General features: G+C 39.4%; 1 protein-coding gene across 8 annotated transcripts in view; it reads left to right on the top strand.

The window, feature by feature from the left end:
• Positions 1-20,774, top strand: part of STX16 (syntaxin 16) — a 31,002-nt gene extending 10,228 nt beyond the window's left edge. For 5 of the 8 annotated variants that reach the window (XM_077112925.1, XM_077112966.1, XM_077112956.1 and 2 more), the window contains 7 exons: positions 5,126-5,233; positions 5,661-5,801; positions 6,817-6,982; positions 8,158-8,249; positions 8,784-8,927; positions 10,157-10,237; positions 14,832-20,774. In XM_077112925.1, coding sequence (XP_076969040.1) covers positions 5,141-5,233; positions 5,661-5,801; positions 6,817-6,982; positions 8,158-8,249; positions 8,784-8,927; positions 10,157-10,237; positions 14,832-14,936 — 822 coding nt within the window. In that variant the 5' untranslated portion in view covers positions 5,126-5,140 and the 3' untranslated portion in view covers positions 14,937-20,774. Of the gene's footprint in view, positions 1-4,883; positions 5,002-5,125; positions 5,234-5,660; positions 5,802-6,816; positions 6,983-8,157; positions 8,250-8,783; positions 8,928-10,156; positions 10,238-14,831 lie in introns of all 8 variants that reach the window. The other 3 variants (XM_077112973.1, XM_077112991.1, XM_077112983.1) reach the window with 1 other exon arrangement.
• The last annotated feature ends 3,291 nt before the right edge of the window (positions 20,775-24,065 follow it).

Raw genomic sequence — 24,065 nt, 5'->3', positions numbered from 1 at the left:
CCATGTTCCCTTTCCCATATGTTTCATGTGTTGTTAGAAATATGCATTTGAACTCTCTGAACTCAAAGTCATAATGTTTTTCATTTGGGCACAGGGTCACCTTATCCCCTGGACCATTTCTTGCACCCCTTTTAATCCTTTATCTGGCACCATTCTATTTTTCGTAAAGTACAGCTTCCAAAATTCTGCATGACTCGTGTTTTTTATTTACCAGCTCCTTGTTCATTCATTCACACCACACAGTTATTGTTGATTTTCAATCAATAAATAATATGTATTGTCTACTACTGAGTGCCAAGTACCGAGCTAGGAGCTGAGGATGGAGTTGGGGGTGGTGCTCAGTGGGTTGTTACCCCAGGCTGCCGTCAGGCTTGGGAACAGGATAAGTGCCTCCCAGCTCCCCCATCTTGGCTAACTGGAGGGCTGCACCCCTTATTAGTTGAGACCCAAACCATCTTCCCTGACTACTTCCCTTGGACCTCCGAGGGCAAAGTCATTGATGGCTTCATGCCTACTCAGGGACTTACTACCATCTATCCACATTTGTTGGTCATTCTCCTACTCAAAACTGAGTAGTAAATGCTGTACCTGCGAGGTGCTACTGTTCATTCTTCTCCAGAAATGCCAAATAAGATGTTCTCTGAGGAAGAGGCCCACCTACCATTCATTTTCTCATCTCATTTGTTTTCTGTCTAATCCACTTACCCTACTTTGACAAGTAATCTCCCAAGTTTTTGGTTTTTTAAATTCTAAATAGGAACTGTAAAAAATTACAAAATATAAATGTCAAGCAATATACAAGCTACAAAACCATACAGAATAGGGAATGCACGGTGATGTGGCAGGATTTGGGGGAGACCACAGACCTGGGCTGGAATTCCAGTTCCAGCACTTGTGCTAGTGATTTAGCTTTGAGAAAGCATCTAAACCTGTCTGGGCTGCAGTGTCCATGTTTGCAAGATAGGGGACAGTGCCCCTCTGAGTAATTGCTGTTGGGATTAAAATAGATTGTATCAGTAGCCAAGCTTAGTATAGTACTGACCAAAGACAGGTAGTTATTGCTCCCTCCTTTTTTATTTTTAAGGATTATATATATTAGTTGAGAAAAAAGGAAAATTGATGAAACTAGCAACATTTATATCTAAATAGTGTGATTCTCTACTTTTTTTATTTCTGTATTTATTTACTTTTTGTTTATTTTCAAAATACATTTTGAACATTTCAAATCAAAGAGAATAAGTGTTATAACACTTAAGTGATCACAGGTTAAAGAAAATATAGTACTGACATTCCCTGCTTCTCTTTTACCCATAAGCTTGTTCACTCTGTCAAAAAACTCTGAGCTTTCCTAAGCTGCCCATCTATTAGAGAAGTCACCCAGCATCCCAGGCCTAGGAAGTTATGTGTGTGCTCATGTGCAAATGAGAGCTGCCAGGCTGAAATTGTCAGTGTCCCTTTTGGATTTCTAAAATGTCCATTGCCTCAACAACCCAGAATTGTCAGTATTGTTTCATATTATGCATTACAGCCAAACTTTAGTTCAGTTTTTTTTAGATGGTGGGGGGTTAGAGGATGTATCTCACTCCTGCAACCTCTACAGAGGCTTTGCCATTTCCTTCATCTTACAGTACACTAAATCAACCTTCTTATAATGGCAGGGTTTTATAAGAGTAAGAAGGCCATATACTCTTAACAGCAAGATTTATAGATAAGAGAGTGTGTATGTAAGATAGAGTGTGCACAAGCATGTGTGCGTGTGTGTGCGTGTGTGCTCCTTCCATAAATGAAGAATTTGTCCATACTGCTTGGTATTTAGAGAATATCGAAGTCTGAATAATGTCAATGTCTAAAAGGAATTGGGATCAAAAGATAACTTCAATGACACCAGCAAGAAAACTATTTGGTTGTACAGCTTTGGGCATCTGTTGGGATTTTCCTGCCTTCATTATAAGGTTGAGTTAGATTACTGTGGGTTAGGACAGGCACACCCCATAGTTCAGGGAGGGCAGAGCTACAAATCAAAGAGAAGATTTCTTAAATGCTTAATCCTTATAACTGCATTTTTGTAAGTTATCATCTTATTTACAAATCTGGAAAGGTTTTTGATGTCTGAAGCACAAATTCATTTAAGAAAAGCTTCAATAGCCAACATCATTTGTTTGGCCTGGGAACAGAGTTGAAATTCAGCAGGGATAAGTAATAAAAAATAGTTTTTTGAAGGTCTGTATTGAATAGGGTGGCAATTTGAAAACTGATACATTACTGGATTTAAAAAAAAAATAAGACATTTTCAAATGGGAAGTAAGATTTCTGAATTTGAAAGTGTGATTATTTTCTACTTAAAAGGTATTTTTATGTTCATATTTGTTTCCATTCAAAGTAGTTGACAATTATCTTCGATTATGTTTCCCCTTCCCAGAAGGGCTGTCTTTGTTTTTAATAGTACACACTGTGACATAGATTACAAATCCATACCATTAAAAGAAATGACACACTTGTTCTCAATAGGGCCACATTTTGTTATCATAATGAGCTGTTGCTATCAACTCTATCATGAAGGGGACAAATTATTCCCTATTTTAAGTTTGCAGTTCCAAAAGATCAGAGTTATTTTATTGGCAGAATCCTGATGCGACATGTAGGAAAACTAATGTGAGATAGGTGGGCTGATACCTGCCCCTCATGTAGGATCTCCTAATTAGCAAACTTCCTGAGTTCTCTTAAAAGAGTGTGTTCTCCCCAGTTTCAATTCGCATGTAGTTTTGGGGGAATACATTAATGAGTGAAAACAAATGCTGCTTAAAATAGTTGAATCCACTTCAACTGACTTTCTAATGGTTTATAATTTCTCATTTGTTCAGATAAATTGATACTAATCACAATACATACAAATTTAGATAGTCACAGAGAGATACCATCTTTCTGTGTTTATTTTAATTTGATTTGTACTTGTAAACATAGAAAATAAGTGGAAAATAAGATCATGGGTTTAAAAAACTATGAAATCACTACAAATAATACAAATGATTAAACTATTAAAGCATGGCATGCTAATATAATATGGTGTGTTAGATAATAAACTGGCATAGTGGAAATTCTATAACCCATGAAGAAATGCCTTAGAAATTTTAGTTTTTTGTGGAGTTAGAAGTTCAAGTTCTGTTCCAAGCAAACCACAAATCCAAATCCACACAAAGCACCTGCAGTGAACTGGGTATGTGGCATGTACCCCTCCGTGTATCCTCCACGGAGCTGCCCACCCCACTTTGTTGACTGTAGCAGAATTTCTGAGGAGTAACTAGTGATGCCCATGATTATCTGCAGGCAGGCCCTCTTGTGTATGCCTGCTTTAGAGAGGACGAGGTGTGCTCCTCATCGTATATCATAGATGGTCAGCAAGATGGGCTCCTTTTTATTGACACTCCTTTTCTCAGCTGGAGCCTTGTAACCCTGGAAGCAGTTTGTGGAAACTGGATCACAGAAATATGTTTTTCTTTGTTGGTTTAGTCTGTTGTCCTTATTTCTTTTCTTAGTAAATTGCAGTTATACTTCATGTACCTGCCAGAGTGATTGGCAGCTTGTGAAGTGGACAGGGCTTCTGGAGTCACCTGCTAGCTTTGTGACCTTGGGCAAGCTTCTTCACTCTTCTGAGTTCCAAAGTCCTCATTTATGGATTGGAATCTGAGTTCCTAGTTCATCTAGGTTTTGTGAGGAGTAAAGTCAAATCCCCTTGATTAACTCTTACAAATAAACAAGCCAGAGGTGGTCATGACTGAGCATGAGCCCTTCAGGTATCCAGAGTCTGGACAGTGCAGTGCTAGGAGTCAGACTATTTGTGGAAGAACTGAAACTTTGCCAGGGCTGTAGGGACTCTGAGCAGTTCATCACTGTGGCCACCATCGGAAACACAGGTGCTCTAGAGCAGGGGCAGGACCCAGACCCAGGCTAGTGAGGGTGGGGATGCCAGGCACCAATTTGCATTTAAGGAATTTTGCTTTGAACTCTGTATTCAGGATTTAGGCCTTAGTACTTGAAGAATTCTTTAGATTTAGGCTTTTCCTTATATTTTTTACCCTTCATGTGTAGATGTTTAATCTTTGCCTTCTTATTTGTCTATTGTTAGAAAAGAAAACAAGTATTTGCTAAATGAATGGAAAAATAAACAGATAAATGCAGGGAGGGAAGAAAAACAAGACACATTTTTCGTCCATTTCTACATTGTGATTTAGAAAATGTGCTAAGTCTTACCTTTAAGGTATATAGACTGTTTTCCATTATTTTTTTAATCCTAAATTGGATCTTTTGAAACTGGCATTTCTTAGCTCCAGACGGCACCACAAGATCCTTGCAACATGTTCGCTGCTTTCAGGCAAGAGAACAGCTTAACCCAACCCAACCCATGATTTCCTTTCCATTCTTAAAAGCTTTCTAAAGCAATGTGTTATAGAGTTGAAGTAAACAATAACTATTGATATCACTTCAAAATAAGTGAAAATATTGCCAGTGGGCATTTAACTGAAGATAAGAAATGACAGTGTAAGATTGCATCTTGATTTTAAAGATTGCTTTTGCCTAATGTTGAATAATTTGCTAACCGTTTTAGGCCCTTCTTTCACACGTTTTAACACATCATTAATGGTCTTGTGACTAGGAGAACTGGATTAGCCCAGTTTTCAAAATAAGCTAAGTGTATGTAAGCAAATCTTAGTACTGTAAGAAGTTTTGTATTCTTTCCCTTTATAGCCTAGTATTTTTGGGTTTTTTTCCAATTTGTGTCTGATCACAATAACTGTTGGTTCATACCTTTCTGCTACCATAGTGCTAGAACTAAGAGATCTTCCTTTTAAGGATCTTTTGTTGACTTTCTCATTACATTTCCATAGCCAGATCAAGTCAAATTCATGTTCACAAGTATGTCCAAGGAAGTTAAGAGCTGGTGCATGAAAAGATAGGAAAACAATTCCAAATGATAGCAGTCCCAAAAGCAAGTTTGTAATACAGGCAAGTGCATTTATTCCTGCTTTTTTCTATCTTTTTAGGGAACAACATTTAAAAGGAAATGAGAGCATGTTTATCTAAATTGAACTTGAATAATTGTTTTTAATGTTGCTTTGTTTCCCTGCAGCTTGCTGATGACCGTATGGCTCTGGTGTCGGGCATTAGCTTAGATCCCGAAGCTGCAATTGGTGTGACAAAACGGTTACCTCCTAAGTGGGTGGATGGAGTGGATGAAGTAAGTTGAATGTTAGTTTCATGTTATTATTATTTTTTTAAGTTATGTTGAAATTAAAAATATTTTAAGATATCTTCCATAAAAATTAATTTAGCTAAACTTGAATATGTGTCTCTGAAGGTACTTTAGCCTTAAGTTTTTTCAGTTTACACACTGCAAGAAAAGGCTGTCTGAGTATGTATGTGTATTAATGATTTCGGCTTTAGTCATTGGTAGTGATTGCCTGAACTATTCTAAGAAAACAAAAAAAACATACAATCAAGAGAAGTGGTATTTGAATTTCTGGTAACTTGAATTAAAAGTTGCTCTGCACCAGCAAGCCTGCAAGTTTGTTGGACTGTATTTTGTCTCCTGAGTGTAGCTGGTGTCTCTGAGGCAGACAGACCTGCCAGGCTTCAGCAGAGCTCTGGTGATTTCATTTGTTTAGATACAGTATGATGTTGGCCGGATTAAACAGAAGATGAAAGAATTAGCCAGCCTACATGACAAGCATTTAAACAGACCCACCCTGGATGACAGCAGCGAAGAAGAGCATGCCATTGAAATTACCACGCAAGAGATCACGCAGGTAAGGATGGAAAATGGTGGCTCCAGGTCGAAACAAACATTTTCCAACATCCAGCCCCCTCAAGGTTGTCTCAAAGACCATTGTAAAGCTATATTAAGTAATAAGGTATCCCCATGCTAAATCCGATTGACATGAAGTTTCCTGGAGTTTCAGTTCCCAACCTAAGCTTCTAAAAATGACTTCAAGAGACCTGTAACTCCTCCACTTATCAACATACCTGCATGATGTCTTGAAGATGTATGGGCCATTTTTCAGTTATTGGTAGATACTACTATGGATTGATGAAATGAAAATTAATTTCAAAGCCTTACTGAGTTCAATCATTTGATTTTAAAATTATGGTTTCTGTCATATACTAGTCCTTGAAAAGATTTTTATTTGAAAATATGGTCTTCATAATTGGAAAGGTTGGGAGCTCTTGCTCTAGCCTGAGTATATTAGCAACCTAGAAAAACTTAGTATTTTTGAAAAAATTCTTATAAAATATTGTTTGACTTTTTTTAAAGGATGACTAGTGTTTACGTTTTTCATTTGTTTAAAACTCTGGGGTGCTAATTAACTGAGGAATCTTATGTGGTTCTCTGGTAAAAGCCTTAAGGTGTTAGAATGTTTGAGTTCAGGCTCCTAACAATTAACATTGACCTGATACTCCTTTAAACCTGGGCCTCTCCTGTTCTCCTCTGTGAAATGGGAATGATAATGGGGATTTCTGCCATAGAGGGTCCTGCTGGGGACTGAAGGAAAAGAATTCAGTGACCCAAGACTCTGTGGTGTCACCACCTAACAAGATGTGTGCAGTCCCTGGCACAAGGCAGGCCTCATGCAGCATCTTTTGGAGCTACTTAAACCTTTCACGGTGTGCACATTAAGGCTATGCTTGCTTTTCTCTGTGTTCTCTGTAACACCTTGCGTGAACAGAGTGTTTTATTTCTCACTTCAAACCTGGGGCTTTGGGAGCATTAGTGGAGAGTTTTCTTTGCCCACCTGGGTGTGAACCGCAGGCTGCTTCTTCCAGCTCTTCCACAGGGGCCAGCGTGCAGTACGGGCCCTGCCCAGCCGAGCTCGTGGGGCCTGCTCCGAGCAGGAGGAGCGACTCCTTCGCAATGTCGTGACCTCCCTGGCTCAGGCTCTTCAGGAGCTGTCCACCAGCTTCCGGCACGCACAGTCGGGCTACCTCAAACGTGAGTGTCTTGGGCCCATCACAGGGATTTTGAATAATACAAGTTCCCAGAGCTAGAAGGAAGGAACTTCTTTTTTTTCCTTCTTCCTTTCTTTGCTACTCCTCCATTTAGTCCTGTCCCTTCTATTTCTAGCTTTCGAATACATTCACACCTTGTACTACAAAAGAAAGCCCTGCCAACACCCCCAGACCACCATACCACCCTGCACATCCCCCATCCCCCCCCGCCCCCCGCTGCCTCCTTGTGAATCCCCTCCCAGATGCCCTGGGCTTGGATCATTGTAAAAATGAGAGGCTAGGGGTGAAGGGCAGCCCAGGGCAGGTTGAGGCTGTGGGAAGGGGCACCAAAATAGTTACTCTATAAGAAAACAAAATTTATTGTATTAATCTTGAGGAATTTGAAAAGTCAGTTTAGCATATTTGAAAAACTGTTGCTTTCTAGGTGTTGGGGGTGGAGGATTTACTGCTTATAAACAGGTAAAAATAGTTATCACATTAAAGCCACATATTTGCATAACAACTAAAGTATTTGAGAGTACCTGAGAACCTTTCCTGGGAGTAGCTTGAACACTTCCTTTGTTAGCACTACAATTTGCTCCTCTTATCTTTTCCTCCTAAATGTTCAAAGCCACATTTCAGCTACATCCTCATTCAAATTACCTGGAAACTGAGTTGCTTTTTTCCCATTGTAGTCCGTAATCCCCCCCAAACACATTCTCCCCCAAATCCCAGTTCATCCTTCTGATAACTGGCATATTTATATTTTAGTTGTATTACTTATAAAATTTTATTAGGGCCATTTGGAAGTCTTACTAGATGCTTCTCAAAAGAAATACTGATTTTTTAAAAAAAAATTTTAATAGCAGTTGGATTAAATATTACTATTTCATTTATAAAATAAATGGTTGTTAGTAGAATTTTTGTCTTGGCATCAAATGAGAAGGACACATTTGCATTGTTGGCTTTGTCCTGAATAACCCAAAGTGCTCGCATATTGTTGCCTGTTTACAGTCCTTGACTCTTCTCCCACCCCCATTGCAGAGGGGCTTCTTTTAAAGCTCCTAAGAATATCCCCATTTGACTGTTGAGTTTTACTCTAGATTTCCCCTTTTAATGGTGGAAGAGTAATCAGGATGGTTTACGTGTTCAAGTAAAGTGAATTCCTATCTATGATAGGCATGAAGAATCGAGAGGAAAGATCTCAGCATTTTTTTGATACATCAGTACCACTAATGGATGATGGAGAGGATAATACTCTTTATGATCGGGTATGTGAAGGGGCTGCAAATTTACTGCTGTACATTTGCACTTCTTTCTGTTTCTTTTCTTTTCAAAGACCTTGTGCAGTCCAAATTTTCCCCGCATGTCCATCGAGTAGTTTCTGCAGCACCTGAAGAACAAGCGTGGTCATGCTTCTTCTGAAAAGGCTGCAGGGGGACCTTGACACTCTGCTCTCTAAAGTCTTCGGGAATGCAGTCCGCACGTGTCTCTCTTAGAAAAAACCCAGAGCAGTGCAGGGTTTTGCCACTTGGTCCTTATATTGCTGCAGATTTGGGATTTTCTCCTCATCGTCTTTGGGCTAGCCCAGGCCAACAATGCTTTAGAGCTTACTTGTTTTAGTAATTTGAATCTTTGCTGTTAGGGAAAAAAATCTCTGCCTATTGAGGACAAAATGTTGTTTCTGTACTTTATGGAAATACTTTCAGAATTGATTTTATTTAAATTAAATTTAAAATGGTATACCATAGTGTTCCTGAAGAAAAAAAAAATCTAACCCATACACTCTGTCCTTTTGTTGCTAGGGTTTTACAGCTGACCAGTTAGTGCTGGTGGAGCAGAACACGCTGATGGTGGAGGAGCGGGAGCGGGAACTCCGCCAGATTGTTCAGTCCATCTCTGACCTGAATGAGATCTTTAGGGACCTGGGAGCAATGATTGTGGAACAGGTGAGGGGCTCCACTGTTCATAGCAGTGGGTTTGCCTGCTGTGATGTCTACTCCTTCTCCAAACTTCTTTGATCCTGCACTCCTTCCGGGAAAAAAAAAAATTAAACCCATGCCCCTACAGTGTATGTCTGCAAATTATATACTGTCATTCCATAAAGACATATCAGTAAACCCTTTTTTTAATTTAAAAAAAAACATAGATAGTTTTAATATTCTCTACCTATTTCCTGAAGATCCTCATCCAAGAACCCCACTTTGGAAACCTGGTTGATTCTGACTGAGCTTCACAGTGATTTTGGCAGTACATAAGAGTTCCCTTCTAATTTTGGTGGGTTATTGTGTAACGGCAACTGGAGTCACTAGCTTTCAAGTAGAATTAAACTGTTTGTTCACCGTTAAAATCTGATTAGGGTATTTTATTATCTTGCCAGCAGGGATTTATGTCCTGATCCCCTCCCTGAATCCAACTGCAGAATGGAGCGTTTAGGCTATGGAAGATCTAGTTACACTAATTACTTCAGCGGTTTCCAATGAGCCGCTATCTCTTCTAATGTCACATGTTTCCATTAAGAACCCTGGTCTACCATACAGCCCAGTGGTCCCTCCTTCCTCTTTGAATGAAGAGATTACTCAATTAAAAAAAAAAAAATTCTCCTTGAGGTAAATTGTTAAATTTTTTGATGGTGGACTGGAGCTTAAAGTTCTTTGCTCTGACCCATGCAGACCTGTGGTCACGTTTATAGAAGTGACAGTTTGTGGATCTCATCATAACCAGGTTTAGTTGAACTGACATGCTCTGATTACTTGAATCCAAGTATTTAAGTAGCAAAAAAGAGTGCAAAAGCTAGCCCTTCGTTGCCAAGAGCCTATCTCCACTGAACCGTGTATTTTTTAAAGCCCCTGTAAGTCTGAATGTGGCATATCCTATAGTGGGTAAATCCAAAGAAGAAACCTCAATTTGTCAGTATTTCTTTCTCATGAGCTAGACTTTACTGTGACTAGCACAGCACTCTACCACTGAGTGCCTAACACTGCTTGATGATGGACTCCAGAGGTTTCATTGTGTACCTTTACAACAGTTTCATTGTGTACCTTTACAACTGTTTTACTGTTAAGTAAAACAGATAATCCTGTGGATAATGATGTCTGCAATTTGCATATCTCATTTTGGAAGTTCCATGTTCCTAGTTGCAGTTGTTGATTGCCTGTAACTGTCATTTATTATTCAGGGTACAGTCCTTGATAGAATTGACTATAATGTTGAACAGTCCTGTGTCAAAACCGAAGATGGCTTGAAACAGCTTCACAAGGTAATAACACAGTGTACAATAGCTGAAAATTTTAGGAGCTATCATCAAATATCATTTGTTAAGAGGATTCTCTTCCATCATAACTGTTTTAAGCATTCGTGTTTATTGTCAGCTTACATTATGGAAGTGAGATAAAAATGCGTGATATTATTTTATTCACAGCCAAATGTATGGGTTGTTGCCATTTTATTGCAGTTAATGACTTCAGGTGTACCTCATACTTCAATCTGAGATTGCTGAGAACTGTATTCTGTGACAGAATTTTCAAAGGGATTGGGGTTTTCTTCCCTCTAGAAAATATTTCATCTTTTCTGAGTCTTCCTGTTTCAGAAAATCAATAGAATGGGCATTTGCTAAAATATGCATTGAAAATCTGTTGTGCTTGTTACTGCTGACTCCAGCTTCTCTTGTTGTGACATATTTTTGATGAGTTGCTGGTAGGAGAATAAAGAAGAAGATAGAGTAGAGGGGTTATTGTGACATATATTGTTATGAAGACGATAAAAAATCTAATTTTCCCTTTTAATTATCACAGCATATCTGTGTATTACCTTGAGAAAATAGAAGTTTGTTGAAGTGAGCACATTAGCTCGCTGATTTTTTCTTGATAACATGGCTATTTCAGAAATATTTTTCATGGTATTTGTTCATTTCCTTGAAAAAATAAATGGAAAGCATCTTAAAAATCTTGTAATCAGTTATGGGACGCATATGCTTAACCTGTTGAGGGTGCCTCGTCTATAATTAAGTGCCTGTTTTGTTTAAAAGGAACATCATAATGCACAAATACGATCAATTCTGTCCATTTCCAGTGGTGTTTCTAGCCATAGAATGAGTGTTTTTCCGATTTTCACTAATGTGCTGCTTTGTCATTTTTCTGAAACCAGTCGCTTCCTATAGCAGAGATAGCCCCATCTAATAGTATCAGACTTACAAAAAGTGAGACTATGCAGAGACTCTTCGCTGTTTCTTCCATGTTAGAGAGAGGCTCGGGGATCTCAGTGAAGAGAGAAGGCTTGCCAGGCCAGCGTAGAGGGCCTGGGATGCTTTTAGGTTGATTTGGTTGCTAAGTCCTGTGTGTTAAAAAAGCAAAAACTAACTTTAGTTTTCCACTCTGTAATAACCACTTTTTTCTTTTAATGCAATTTTATTGAGTTATATTCAAATACCATATAATTATCCAAGGTATACAATCAGTGGTTCACAGTGTCATTATATAGTTGTGCATTTATTATCACAATCCATTTTTGATCATTACTCCAAAAACAATAAAAATATAAATTAAAGTGAAAAAGAACACCCAAAACTTCCCATTCCCACTATTCCCCTTATTATGTATTTACTTTTTGTCTTTATTTTCTTACTCATCTGTCCATACCCTGGATAAAGGGAGTGTCAGTCACAAAGTTTTCAGAATCACACAGTCACGCCTTAAAAGCTAGGTAGTTATACAATAATCTTCAAAAATCAAGGCTACTGGATTACAGTTCAATAGTTTCAGGTATTTTCCTCTAGCTACTCCAATATCCCCCAAACTGAAAAGGGATATCTGTATAATGTATAAGAATACCTCCAGAATAACCCCTCTACTCTATTTGAAATCTCTCAGCCACTCAAGCTTTATTTTGTTTAATTTCTCTTCCCCCTTTTGGTCAAGGAGTCTTTCTCAATCCCTTAATACCAGGGCCAGGCTCACACTTGGGAGTCAGGTCCCACTTTGCCAAGGAGATTTACACCCTTGGGAGTCATGTCCCACATAGGGAAGACAGCAGTGAGTTTGTTTGCAGAGTTGGCTTAGAGAGAGAGGCCACAACTGAGCAACAAAAGAGGTTCTCTGGGGTGACTCTTAATTATAAAGTAGTTCTAGCTTCTCTTTTGCAGGGATAAGTTTCATAAGGGCAAGCCCCAAGATCGAGGGCTTGGCCTATAAATTAATAGAATTTAATTGCAAGAATATCAGGTCTTCCCCAGATGGGAATGTTTAATATTTCCACATTTTTACCCAGTCCTCCAGGGGACTTTTTTATCTTCTGCCCAGATTACTCTGGGATGTATCAGAGCATCACACTAACCTGTATAAACCAACAAGATCTCACTCTCTATTCGAGGTTTCATGTAATTATGGTGTTTGATTAAAGTGACCACATAAGATAAATTAGATAGTGTGCTACAGAAAATTTTGTACCAAATAAACATCTCCTCCTTTGGTCTCGCACAGAACTTGAAAATTTAAAATATAGTCAATATAAAAAATATATATATATAGTCAATATCATCCTTTACCCTTTAGTTGGATTTACCTTAGTCCTAACCAGAAAAGCTTCATTCACATTTCTCATTGAAGCCTGATCTCTTTTTGAGCTTTTTTAAACTGTTACTGTATGGGGTAATACTGATTTTCGTAGCTGCAGAGCTCCAGCTCTGAGTGTCAGGTGTCATGAAGATACCTGAAGTTCCAGGAAATGACTGAGTTATATGCAAAGAGCACAGCACCTCAGAATTTAAAAATAACAAAATAACCAGGTTTTAATATGCTGCTGAGTTATTATGCATTATTTTTGAAGTTTCTTAAATAAAAACTAGTAAAACATGTTTTGGAATATAACAGGTAAAGGGAAGTGTATTCTCTGCAGGAATGTACACATCTAGAGGGAACTAAAAATTTTGTTTTATGTTCTGCTTTTTAAATCGTTTTGAGTGGTTTTAAAGCACATTATTGAGTATCGGTTTTTCCCTCGTATACTGGGTTACTCATTAGAAAAGTGAGCAGGCTCTGTCTTATCTCTCTAGTTACACTGCTGTGAGCAGCACAGGGCCATGGCATGATGGCATGATCCACAATTATTGAGGCCTGGGGAGCTGCTTCCTGCAGACCAGACTCAAGAGGGTCTTCCTGTGGTCCTGCTATTTCCTCCGATGCTTGCTCCTCCTGGTGGGCGGGTGGGTCCACTTGGGAAACAAAACTGCCAATCACAGGGTTGGCTGGGAATGTGGACACTGAGCAGAAGAGAGCAAGGTGGTCTTAGTAAATATTTTCCCCATGCTGCCTCTCCTCCTCCTTCACCATGAAAATGCTAGTGTCTGTGAAAGGAGGGGCCTCCAGTTCTCCTTTTATGGGGTGGTCTGTACCAGTCACCAGGGATGCAGACATTAGCACCTCCCTGCCTGATGGCCATCTCTAATCTACAGGGCTGCCGCTCAGCTTCTAGGGTATTGTTTCTGGGTGAAGAGATGTTTAAGGTAGGGGATCCTTATATCCACGTTGAGCTTTTGGAGGTTCCTCTGTGGGTGCCATCAGTAGTATATGGAAAAGTTAGTGCAGGTGTGTTCTTTCTGTACATGGCATCCATGGGCTATACCTGTCAGTTTTTATTTCCAAAGATAATTTTTTTTTTCACCCCCACATGCAAGGGAGATATAAAACGACCCTCTTTGGGGCCATCCATATGTAATGGAACTGGTACTTCAGCCAGTTATTTCATTTCATGGTAGAGAAACAGTACATTTATCCAAAGAATTGTGTCCGAAAATGAGGTTTTACTGAAAGCATATGTCAGTACATTTGGTAGAAGGAAAACCTAGGAGAAGCAGGTCTATTGGGATCTGAAAGCATTAATTTTTTTTTCCATTCTACATATATAATCAGTAATTCTCGATATCATCACATAGTTGCATATTTATCATTTCTTAGAACATTTGCATCAGTTCAGAAAAAGAAATAAAACGATAACAGAAAAAAAAAAGATTATACATACCATACACCTTACCCCTCACTTTCATTTATCACTAGCATTTCAAACTAAATTTATTTTAACATTTGTTGCCCCTATTTTTTATTTCTATTCCATATGTTCTACTTCTGTATTGACAAGGTAGATAAAAGGAGCATCAGACACAAGGTTTTCACAATCACACAGTCACATTGTGAAAGCTATATCATTATACAATCATCATCAAGAAACATGTCTACTGGAACACAGCTCTACATTTTCATGCAGTTCCCTCCAGCCTCTCCATTACATCTTGAATAACAAGGTGATACCTACTTAATGCGTAAGAGTAACCTCCAGGATAACCTCTTGACTCTGTTCGGAATCTCTCAGCCATTGACACTGTCTCATTTCACTCTTCTCCCTTTTGGTTGAGAAGATTTTCTCAATCCCTTGATGCTCAGTCTCAGCTCATTCCAGGATTTTTCTCAATCCCTTGATGCTGAGTCTCAGCTCATTCCAGGATTTCTGTCCCACGTTGCCAGGAAGGTCCACACCCCTGGGAGTCATGTCCCACATAGACGGGGAGGGTGGTGAGCTTGAAAGCATTAATTTTTTACTTTTCCTGCTATCCTTAGTCTCAGTAGGAGATTTCAAACAAGTGCCTTAGTAAGTCCAGAGTAAATAAGTGGTTCCATGATCATGGGACTTTTGCTTCATGTTGATCGAATTAGTTTGAATTGATGGGTAGATTGTAACTGTGTCACCTGTAGCAGAGATGCCCATCACTGTGAATTCAGAACTGGAAACCTAATACTAGAAACAAGACCTGATTTTGGATTTTTGGAAAAATTACTGCCTTTTCCCCTCTCCTCTTTCTGTAGGCAGAACAGTATCAAAAGAAGAATCAGAAGATGCTTGTGATTTTAATATTATTTGTCATCATCATTGTCCTCATTGTGGTCCTGGTCGGTGTGAAGTCTCGCTAAGTGGTGTTCTTGTGGGTGCTGCACATGTGAACTTCTGGTGTGAGTGCTCAGCCTGCACCCCCTGGCTGCCTGCGGAGGCCCAGCCTGGACAGCCTGCATCTGGGCAGGAACAGCTCCATCAACTTCCTGCCGCAGGTCACCCTCGAGGAAAGGGGCTGGGCTTTGACTTTTCCTTCATTGTGAAGAATTTAAGAACCTTGATACTGCTGCAGAATGGAGATTGGGTTCTGTGATCAGTTATAGTATATATATATATATATATATATTGTTTTAAAAGAAAAGAGAAAATGAGTTGCAAGTTTACAGGCTCATGCAGAAGCTATTAAATATTATATGTGTATATGCTATTTTTTTAGTAATCATGTCTGAGCAGCATGTTAAAATAATTTTTGGAAAATATTTTTTTTTAACTGTCTGGTTTTTAAGAAATTTGGTACCAAAAATTTATGAGCAGAGGCAAGAATGCCTCTTCATCTTCTCTACATATTTTCCAGTTGAAAACAAACTGAGAAGTCCTTTAAGAATTTATAATCCATTCCCCATTAACTTAATTTAGCTTTTCCATCACTGTTAATGATCGAGAGTAACAAAGTGTGAAAAAATAAGAAACCATCATTGATGTTAATTAACACATTTAGATGGGCCAGTTAAAACAGCTTCATAAGTTTAAATTAATTGTAAATGGTGTATTTTTCATTTAAAATTTTTGCACTGCATTTTCTACTGTAAACCAAAAGGGGTTTCTAAGCAACACCACCTAAATTTTTTAAGTTGGTGATTTGAACTAAGCTCACATTAAAAGGAAGCTTGGCAGTGTCATGATAGTCACCAGACTCAGGCAGTGTGTGTGTGTCCCCATGGCTATTCCCCGGCAATCCTGGTGCAATCCATTATTTATTCACTAACTACATAATGACTGTTCAAATCAGACTCCATTTAATGAGCTGTGAATTTACATAGAGACCATTTTAAATGGGTCACCCCATTTAGGATTTGTGGATCTCAAATTATTAACCAAACATCACTCCATTTCAAAGTAAAATATTCCACCAGTGGTTTGATTTATCATCTCTTCCATGGCCACTTAGCAATGCCTAGAGATTAGACATGCTTCTGAGGGTTGTGAACGCCTTGACTAAGGAATCTCTTGTATATGTGAGCATGGGTCAGATCACCAGGGTAGGACTTTGTCGTTTACTTACCTGTTATCAATACGGTGCTTGGCTAGATTCCTGGAACTAAAGAATAATGTGAAAGTGATGATAAATTTGAAAAATGAAGAATGAAGTCCTTGTGTTAATTGGTTCTGAGACAGTGGTATACTTGTCATGGTCTTTGTGTGACTATTGATGGCCTTCTACTGTTTATGCCTTTCTTAAAAAGTCTAAGAAGAGCATAGCCACATTAAATATGGTATGTTTTATTTGAATCAGTCATGATATTTCTCTCTAGAATTCACCTTAAAGTTGTTTCTAGAATTGTCAGCTCAAGTCCAAAGTATAGCGATATTTGCGTTGTCCCAACAGATCATGGCCTTCACACCCAAACCCCCGCCACAGCCTTCCCTTCCCAAGTTGTTCATACTGCCAGGTAGCCACCAATTTTCTTATTACTGACTTGACCTTGGAATTATCTAAATGTGTTCCCAGCATTTCCGGAAGTAGCATGGTGTTTCCTGACCAACAGTTATTTATTAGCAAAGAGGGTCAGAGGATAAGAATCCAGGCCCTCCTCCTTCACTCCTGCGAGGTGGGGATTCTACAGAGCTTCGGGATATCAGCTCTTTTAACCCAGTGGTAGGGACTTTCAAAGTTAGAAAGGCTGCTCTTGGGAGTAGGGCTGTTCAAATTAGAGGTTTCCTTCAAAGTCAGTCTGTGATGGCAGTACGGGATTGCTGTGCGGCTTCTCAAAATGAGTTTTAGTAACCCCTGAAGGAAACACCCTTTAAGAAAGAAGTACCATTTATTTGTATTTATTTTCAGAATGTCTAGGGTTGGTTTCTGCCTACCTCATTTGGGTAAAATAATGGATCTGATTAGAAATTGTTTTAAGGATCTCATGTGGGGATGGGGGAACTGTTGCCCATTTTGACTGAAACCAGTGCAGTGCCAGCTCTGTATTGTCGTAGCCCTGGTGTCAGAAGACACTGGCAGCAAAGAATGGCCTGTGCCCCAACTCATTGGGGCCCTCCAAACACTTTTTTTCTGTTGAGCCTTTACATAGGGAAAGATCAGTTACACTTGAGGAAGCAAAAGAAAATTAATAACCGAGTCCTGGCACCGCAGGGTGATTCTTTTTACCTGCATATAGCCATTGTCAGGCTGGGGTCACAGCCCCCTCTGTGTCCTGGGGTGGAGAGGAGCAATGCAGGAGTTTACTGTTATTTCTTCAGGGAGCCTGCTGATCTTTCCTGAGATTGTAACTGAAAACTGTCTCTGTTTTGTTAATTGTGGGATAGGGTGGTGGTGGGGTCAGCTGGCTACACAAGGGCTTGGGTGAGGAAACAGAGTATGTCTAATTTAACGGATTTACCACTTTCTCTGCTAATTGAGAGAGCATTATTTATTTGTTTTGACACAAGCGCTTTCAATGTTTTATCCTAGCTAATGGCTTCTTAAAGGTAATAAAAACCCTTCCAACCTAATTGGTCAGATAAGACTTTTTTTCTTGTATGCTTAAATACAGCAATTAGTGAAGTGCTTCTATCCAAAATGACTTTTTTTTTGTCCTTTTTTTAAAACTAATTTACTGTTGCTGGAAACTTTTTGTACAATAAAGCAATCACGAAGATTAAAGAACCTCCTGCCATCCTAGTATTAATTTTGACGATGGGGTCCGTGTTTTCTTCCCATGTGCTTGTGTTCAGAGAGGGCCAGGCCTGTTTTGTGGTCGCTCAGGCTGAGGACAATTTGTGTTGTGCCTGAGGCCTTTAGCCTCAGTGTCTGAAAGTCCATCTGTCTCTCTAAAGGAGGTTTTCAAAGAGCCCAATCTATTTGCTATCCAGTTACAAAAAGAGAAACTGCCTAAAAACCAAATAATAATTTTTTATGTAAATATATGCTTTATATATATATATATACCAAGAACCATTTGGGAATTTTCAAATAAAATTGTAGCCTGTGTGTTTCTAGCTGAGAAGTACCTCTTACACACAGGTTCTGGGGGACTTAGATTCCTATGTGAGTGAAGTTTGCTATCCTGTTATACTGGAAACTTCAGGAATAGTGATTGCCAGTTGAGCTCAAAGCCAAGCCTCTATTTCCCCTTGAATGTGTCCATCCCGTGGTTCTCAAAGGCTGGGATGGCTCCTTGTTAAGAAATAATAACTTTTATATGTCTGTGCACAAGGTGGGAGATATGGTCTTAATGTCACAATGGGGTATATATTTTTTTAATTAGACACCAGAGTCTATATGTACAAATAAGAGTTGTCTTTCCAGGTAGACATCTTGGCAAGCTCTGTACTTAGTCCTGAGATGCCACCGTTGCTTAGTTAATAATCTTCAGAGCCTGGTGATGAACCACACAAAGGAAGCAACTTCTGTTTATTATACTCTGACCTTGTTCTTTGACTAGAAATTACATCCTTCAACCTGCTTATCAGCCATGCATGACTCTTTCCAGAAATCAAATCCCCCCTCAAAGGATATATGTTTTACCCTAGACTTAAGGAACGTTCTGGCCAACATTAATAACATAGAGGAACCTCTATCCTGATGGGGGCTGCTGCATTGTGCACGCATGTTAGTGTATAGGCTCTATGGGGTGGTATTTAAAAGATACTTTGTGTGTTTCTTGAGTAGTGACCTCATGGGTTATATTCCTGACCAAGGTTTCTGTGACCCGTTTAAATGGCACTTCAGGTGTATGCAGATACAGACAGAGACATGGCCTGTTCGGAAGAAAACTGAGCACACTTGGATGTGGCTTACTTGGAGGCCTGAAAGTGGGGGGACCATGTCAGCTGTCTCCCTTGCATGCTCACAGTGACTGTAGGAGAACAGGTTGTAATTTACCTAGCCTGATCATAACTCAGATTTTGAATAACCTAGAGTGTGACCTGGTCTGTCTGCTGTAGTTGTATAGCCACAGTAAAATGACTACCAAGCCTAGCAAAAATTTTATCTAAATAGCAATAGCACATTATCCTACATCCTGAGTTGTGTCTGATCATCAGGATCCCTTATTCTAGTCAAAACATGGAAACCACCTGGAGAGACCTGGCTGAAATGTCTTTTCCCAGAAAGGACACTCACTCATTAGTTGCATGTAGGGAGAATGAGACAGCATGAAGAACTCTTGCTCTTTGGTGGTGGGAATTCATCAATGAATTATTGTAAAATTCCATTTCTTCTAAGATTTAGGTAGGTGGTCCTGGTTTGTTTGATGTTAGCTACAATTTAGAACTTAGCCCTGCACATATGTATAAATGCTGCCTTGAATTGTGGATATCTGTGGATATCAGTATATATCAAAGCCCTTGAAAGCTTCTAATTGTCTCTCAAAAATTCTCTTGACAACCCAGGTGCCAGCCGGAACCTTTTTGCCGATGTTTTGCTTAGTTTTGTTTTGAAATTGAGCAAAAGCATCCCCCTTCCAAGTGGTGGTATTGGAGCAGGGTAGGTGGCGGGGAGTTGGTGGGGTAAGGTGGGGTGGAGGGTGGGGTGGTGGGCGCGGTGGTGGGCTGTCTGAGGAGGAGCCCTTCAGCTCCAAGGGGAGCCTTTCAGACTGAGAGCTCAAGCAGTCTCAGATACTGGGTGGCAGTCAGCCAGGTGCCATTTGCAACTTGTCCCCTGACTCCAGGCCACCCTCCAGGCAGTTCTCCTGTTGGTCTGCGACTGAGTTTTCTTATAATACAAAGAGACATTCCAGAGAGCCCAATAGCAGAGACTCACACGCAATTATCTGATCAGTTGAGGCCAAAGAAAATAATCATTTGTCCAGTTGTCCAAATTAGCTCTGTGGACTGTCCTGGACGCTGGGGATAATTGTGTGGTCCTCCAACTTAGCTCCGTCATTAGGCTAAAATGGACAATTCAAATGAGACACCATTCAACACAATGTACGTTTAAATTGGGCTTATTTAGACCACTGGGTTTAGCATTTTGTTTGTCAACTGTTTTTCTGTAATTGCTTTTAGCTAATCATCTAAATTTCACCATTAGCTTATCACTATTCCTCTCATTGTATAGACATTGAAATAGAGGCAAAGGGCTTGATTTGCATCATTTGGTCTCAGAGGAAATGCTGAGGGAATCATGTATTTTGTAACTTTATATTCTTACCCCAGACACCATCTAACCTTCATTTTCATCAACGACTGGGAATAGGGAGCCTCCCCCACCCACACTGCTAAGCACCCTTGTTTCCAGATGGGGAAACTGAGACTGCACAAAGGCTGGCCAAGGCCATATGACTAATCTCCAGACAGTACTGCTTCGACCTTCTACCATTTTAATTGTTCATTTCATTCCATAAAATTAAGTGACCTTCTTCAAGAAAGATTTAATGGTCAAGATGTGATTGGTAAAAGCTTCCTCAAGGATTTTTTTCTTATTACAAAGATTAGACCAGATTGAGGCTACAAGAGATTTGTGAAGAGTGGTATGTCATTATCCCCAGTTCAGTTTTCGTGTAATTGGTGTGAAGAGATTGCTGCTGACGAATCTGTTTACTGCTGAACAGGAAATAATGATTGTTTTGTGACATGACTTGGTGTAGGTACATGTATATTTGTGGTTGTTTATAAAAGGTATATATGTACATAAAACACTAACCAAGATGGATAATGTCATTTTAAAGTTGTAAATAATAAAAAATAGTCTTGAGCAAACCTGATTTCACATTTGCCTGAGAATGCAGTACTTCATTTCAACACTGCAATGGCTAGAAATGGATTTTTTTTTAATCCAATTAAGCCTCAAGGTTGGTTATCCATTTGAAAGGTCGGATGAGTTAAACAATGACAGTACCTTCAGTTCATGCTAATAATTAAATTTACACAGAACTTCACCTTGCACATCCCTACCTCCATAGAGTCATACCGCTTGTGTTTTTGCACAACAGTGAGCTAGCAAAGTCGCCAGCAGTGGGGCAGGTAGACCAGCAAATGGTGAACACTTCCTTGCTAAGTCCCCAAGCTGGCTACCATCCCTGCCACCCCTCCCCTCAGATTTCTAACAGACAACTGCCCCCAACAGAAATGGTTACTGCTCTACCACCTTCCCTTTCCTGTGGCCCCAAGAGAATTGGGAAATGGAAAGTAGCCTCTCATTAAAGAAAAAAAAAATGAGGGATCCCTTGGTGTAGAGACTACTCCGTGTGCTTCTGAGTTTATAAGTAACGAAGAAGTCTTAAAAATAGTACTTATAGTGCATTTTTACTATGTGTTCCAAATGTGTTAAGAAAAAGAATTCAGAATGTCTTTTTATGGTTCTGGTAGGTAATGTTTAAGTATTTCTGAATTTATGAAGATGTTAAGAAAGACCACAGACCTTAGTGGAGTGCTTTTTATGCTGTTTGGGCTAATAATGTTACTCACGTTTTAGAAATCACTGGGAAGGAATAGCTGATCTTAAAATTCTCAAGTTTAGAATTTTTAACTTGTGTTGAAATATAAGTGAGGTTGCTTCATTTCAGTACTTTTCAGCCATAACTATGAACCAGTCTAAAATATGGAACCTTCCACATTCAATGAGGAAAAAATATTGAATTTTCTTTTCATTGCCCTTAAAACTAACAATCTCTGGTTATTTTTTCCTTCCCCCACCCTTCCCTCACACAGCTTATGCCAAAATTCTCATTCACAGATTTATGATTCTTTTTATTTTTGAAAAAAAATCCACATTTAGATACTATAGATAGGTGTAGCTGTATACAAAGGTATTTCAGGAAAATAAAATGCAACTCATTTTAACTGCACTAGGGAAACATACTATTTAAAAGGATCCTATAAGTCAAGGTTTTCCCAAAGAAAAGATTTCTTGATCAAAATAAATGTTTACCTGCTAATTTGCTTTTCTATAAGTCTCCATTTTCATATGTTAAATTTGCTGAATGGAATGTGGGACCACGTTTGGTCCAGCAATTATTTCTCTTCTCTTTCCCATAGCCACGCTCCCCACCCCCGAGCTCCAGTCCTCAATATGCCCTTGGAAACTTTTGCAACTACAAAAAATAATTTTGCCTGTGTTCAAAAGTAAATAGGAATATTGTTCCCAAGACATGAAGGGTCATTACTATCTTACACTGTGCCCTTCCTCGGAGAATTATATAGGCTGCTTTAACCACAGGAGCCTCAGAAAGCAACCAGTTCAGTCCCCACATCTTATCAAAACTCCTAAAATCTGATGTTGGAAGGAACACTTTTGGTTGTGAGTAAATGGTTCTGGTAGCACATTAGTATTAATACATCCTCTCATTCCACTGGTATCAAAGTTAAAAACAGTACTTTTGATGAGGTGACAAAATGTTTTTCAAGCAAAGTACAAAAGATCACATGCAGTACGCTACCTCTTGTGTAAGATCCATGAATATATATAGTCTTATTTTTGTCAAAAAGAAACAGGGAAAATAAAATTTGATAAAAACGGTTACTATGGGGGTGAGTGGACAAGGGGTGTAAGGGAAAGAGTGTAAGACTCCTTGGAACATTCTTCCTTATATGGTTTTGACTTCTGAATTATAGAACTGTTTTACACAATCAAAAAATAAAATGTAAAAAAGATAAATCCTAACATGGAATACAAACAGAAATGAGCCTAAATATATATCAAATTGATGAACCATACCCAAAAAATCAAGTTTTCATGTGTCAGTGGGAGATACTCTAAGAACAAATGGAATAAAAAAGTCTTGAGCTTTGTGTAGGAGGTTTGTTATCAGGGGTGGTATTAGTGGTGTGGTTTGTGGGTTCTTTGGTGAGTATTTTAGAAAAGAACCAAGGACTGTTTGTGTTTGGGTGACCCAGAGCCACTGTGGGAGAAGGAGACACAAAGATGGGATAGGGGCAGGTGAGGAAGAACCCTGTAGTGGGGGCTTGGAATGGAAGGGACCAGCATAATAGAAAAAAGCCAAATCCTGTTCTGTCCTATGAAAGGATCTAGAAGCAATGACAGCCAAGTAGCAATGAGTATACATACCACCCAGACCCAGGTTTCTAAATCCAGAGATCTTGGTTTCTAAATAATCATTGCCTCCAGCAAAAAGGAGCCAGGCTTCCTTGGAGAAATGTTGGACTCCAGATTGGGAACAGGGAAAGGACAAAGTCAGCCTGGAGATCATCTAGATCCAAACAGCACAGAAGTGCTAAAAAAAATGGAGGGATCACGTGAAAAGGACATAGGAACCAGTCTGACAGGGCTCGTGCTAACCCTACTGGAACCCTCAGAGCAGTGATTCTGAAAATGACATTCCTACTTACATAAAGGGGGTGGGAGGTTAAGGCCAACTTCGTGGTGTGCAGCCAGTCAGTCCCCAGTCCTCTTTCCTGAAAAATTTCAGGTGATGAATGTAGAGAGGATGCTAGAGCTAGGAAATCACCATTTTCCAACCAGCACTGATTCAGGCAAGGATCATCATTGGATACAAAAGCCCTTGGGACAGAAGTTGGGCAATGACATTTGAGCAGTCCCAAAGGATTACTCCACAGACTAAAGTTGGAGTTGAATATGATTCTATGAATAATACAGGAGGACAAGTACCTCCACCACGGAGAGGTCTGGCAGACCCCATTTACTCTAATATACCTAACTTCTTCAGTAGTAGGAGATGCGTAGGTTATATGCCTCCTGACCAGATGCAACAGGAAACACACAACATGCATTTTTGCCAAAAACATTTAACCCGAATCTAATCTTGAAAGAAATGATCAGGCGAATCCAGACTTTCTGTGAGATGCGTCGATGTCACAAAAGAAAAAGGCTGGGATGGTTCTGGATTTGGTCGAGGAGACCAAAGAGACTTGACAACCCCATGCAAAGCCCAATCCTTATTTGGATCCTGGATTTAAAGAAGAAGAAAAGTCGTGTGGGACCTGTTTAGGACGATTAAGGAACTTTCTATGTTGACTGTTGTATTAGTTTGCTAAAGCTGCTGGAATTTGCACTGTACCAGAAATGGAACAATTTT

This window comes from Tamandua tetradactyla, chromosome 1 (genome assembly GCF_023851605.1).
Source record: "Tamandua tetradactyla isolate mTamTet1 chromosome 1, mTamTet1.pri, whole genome shotgun sequence".
NCBI lineage: Eukaryota > Metazoa > Chordata > Mammalia > Pilosa > Myrmecophagidae > Tamandua > Tamandua tetradactyla.
The sequence above is the reverse complement of the archived record's forward strand: the minus strand, read 5'-3'. Positions and strand labels throughout refer to the sequence as shown.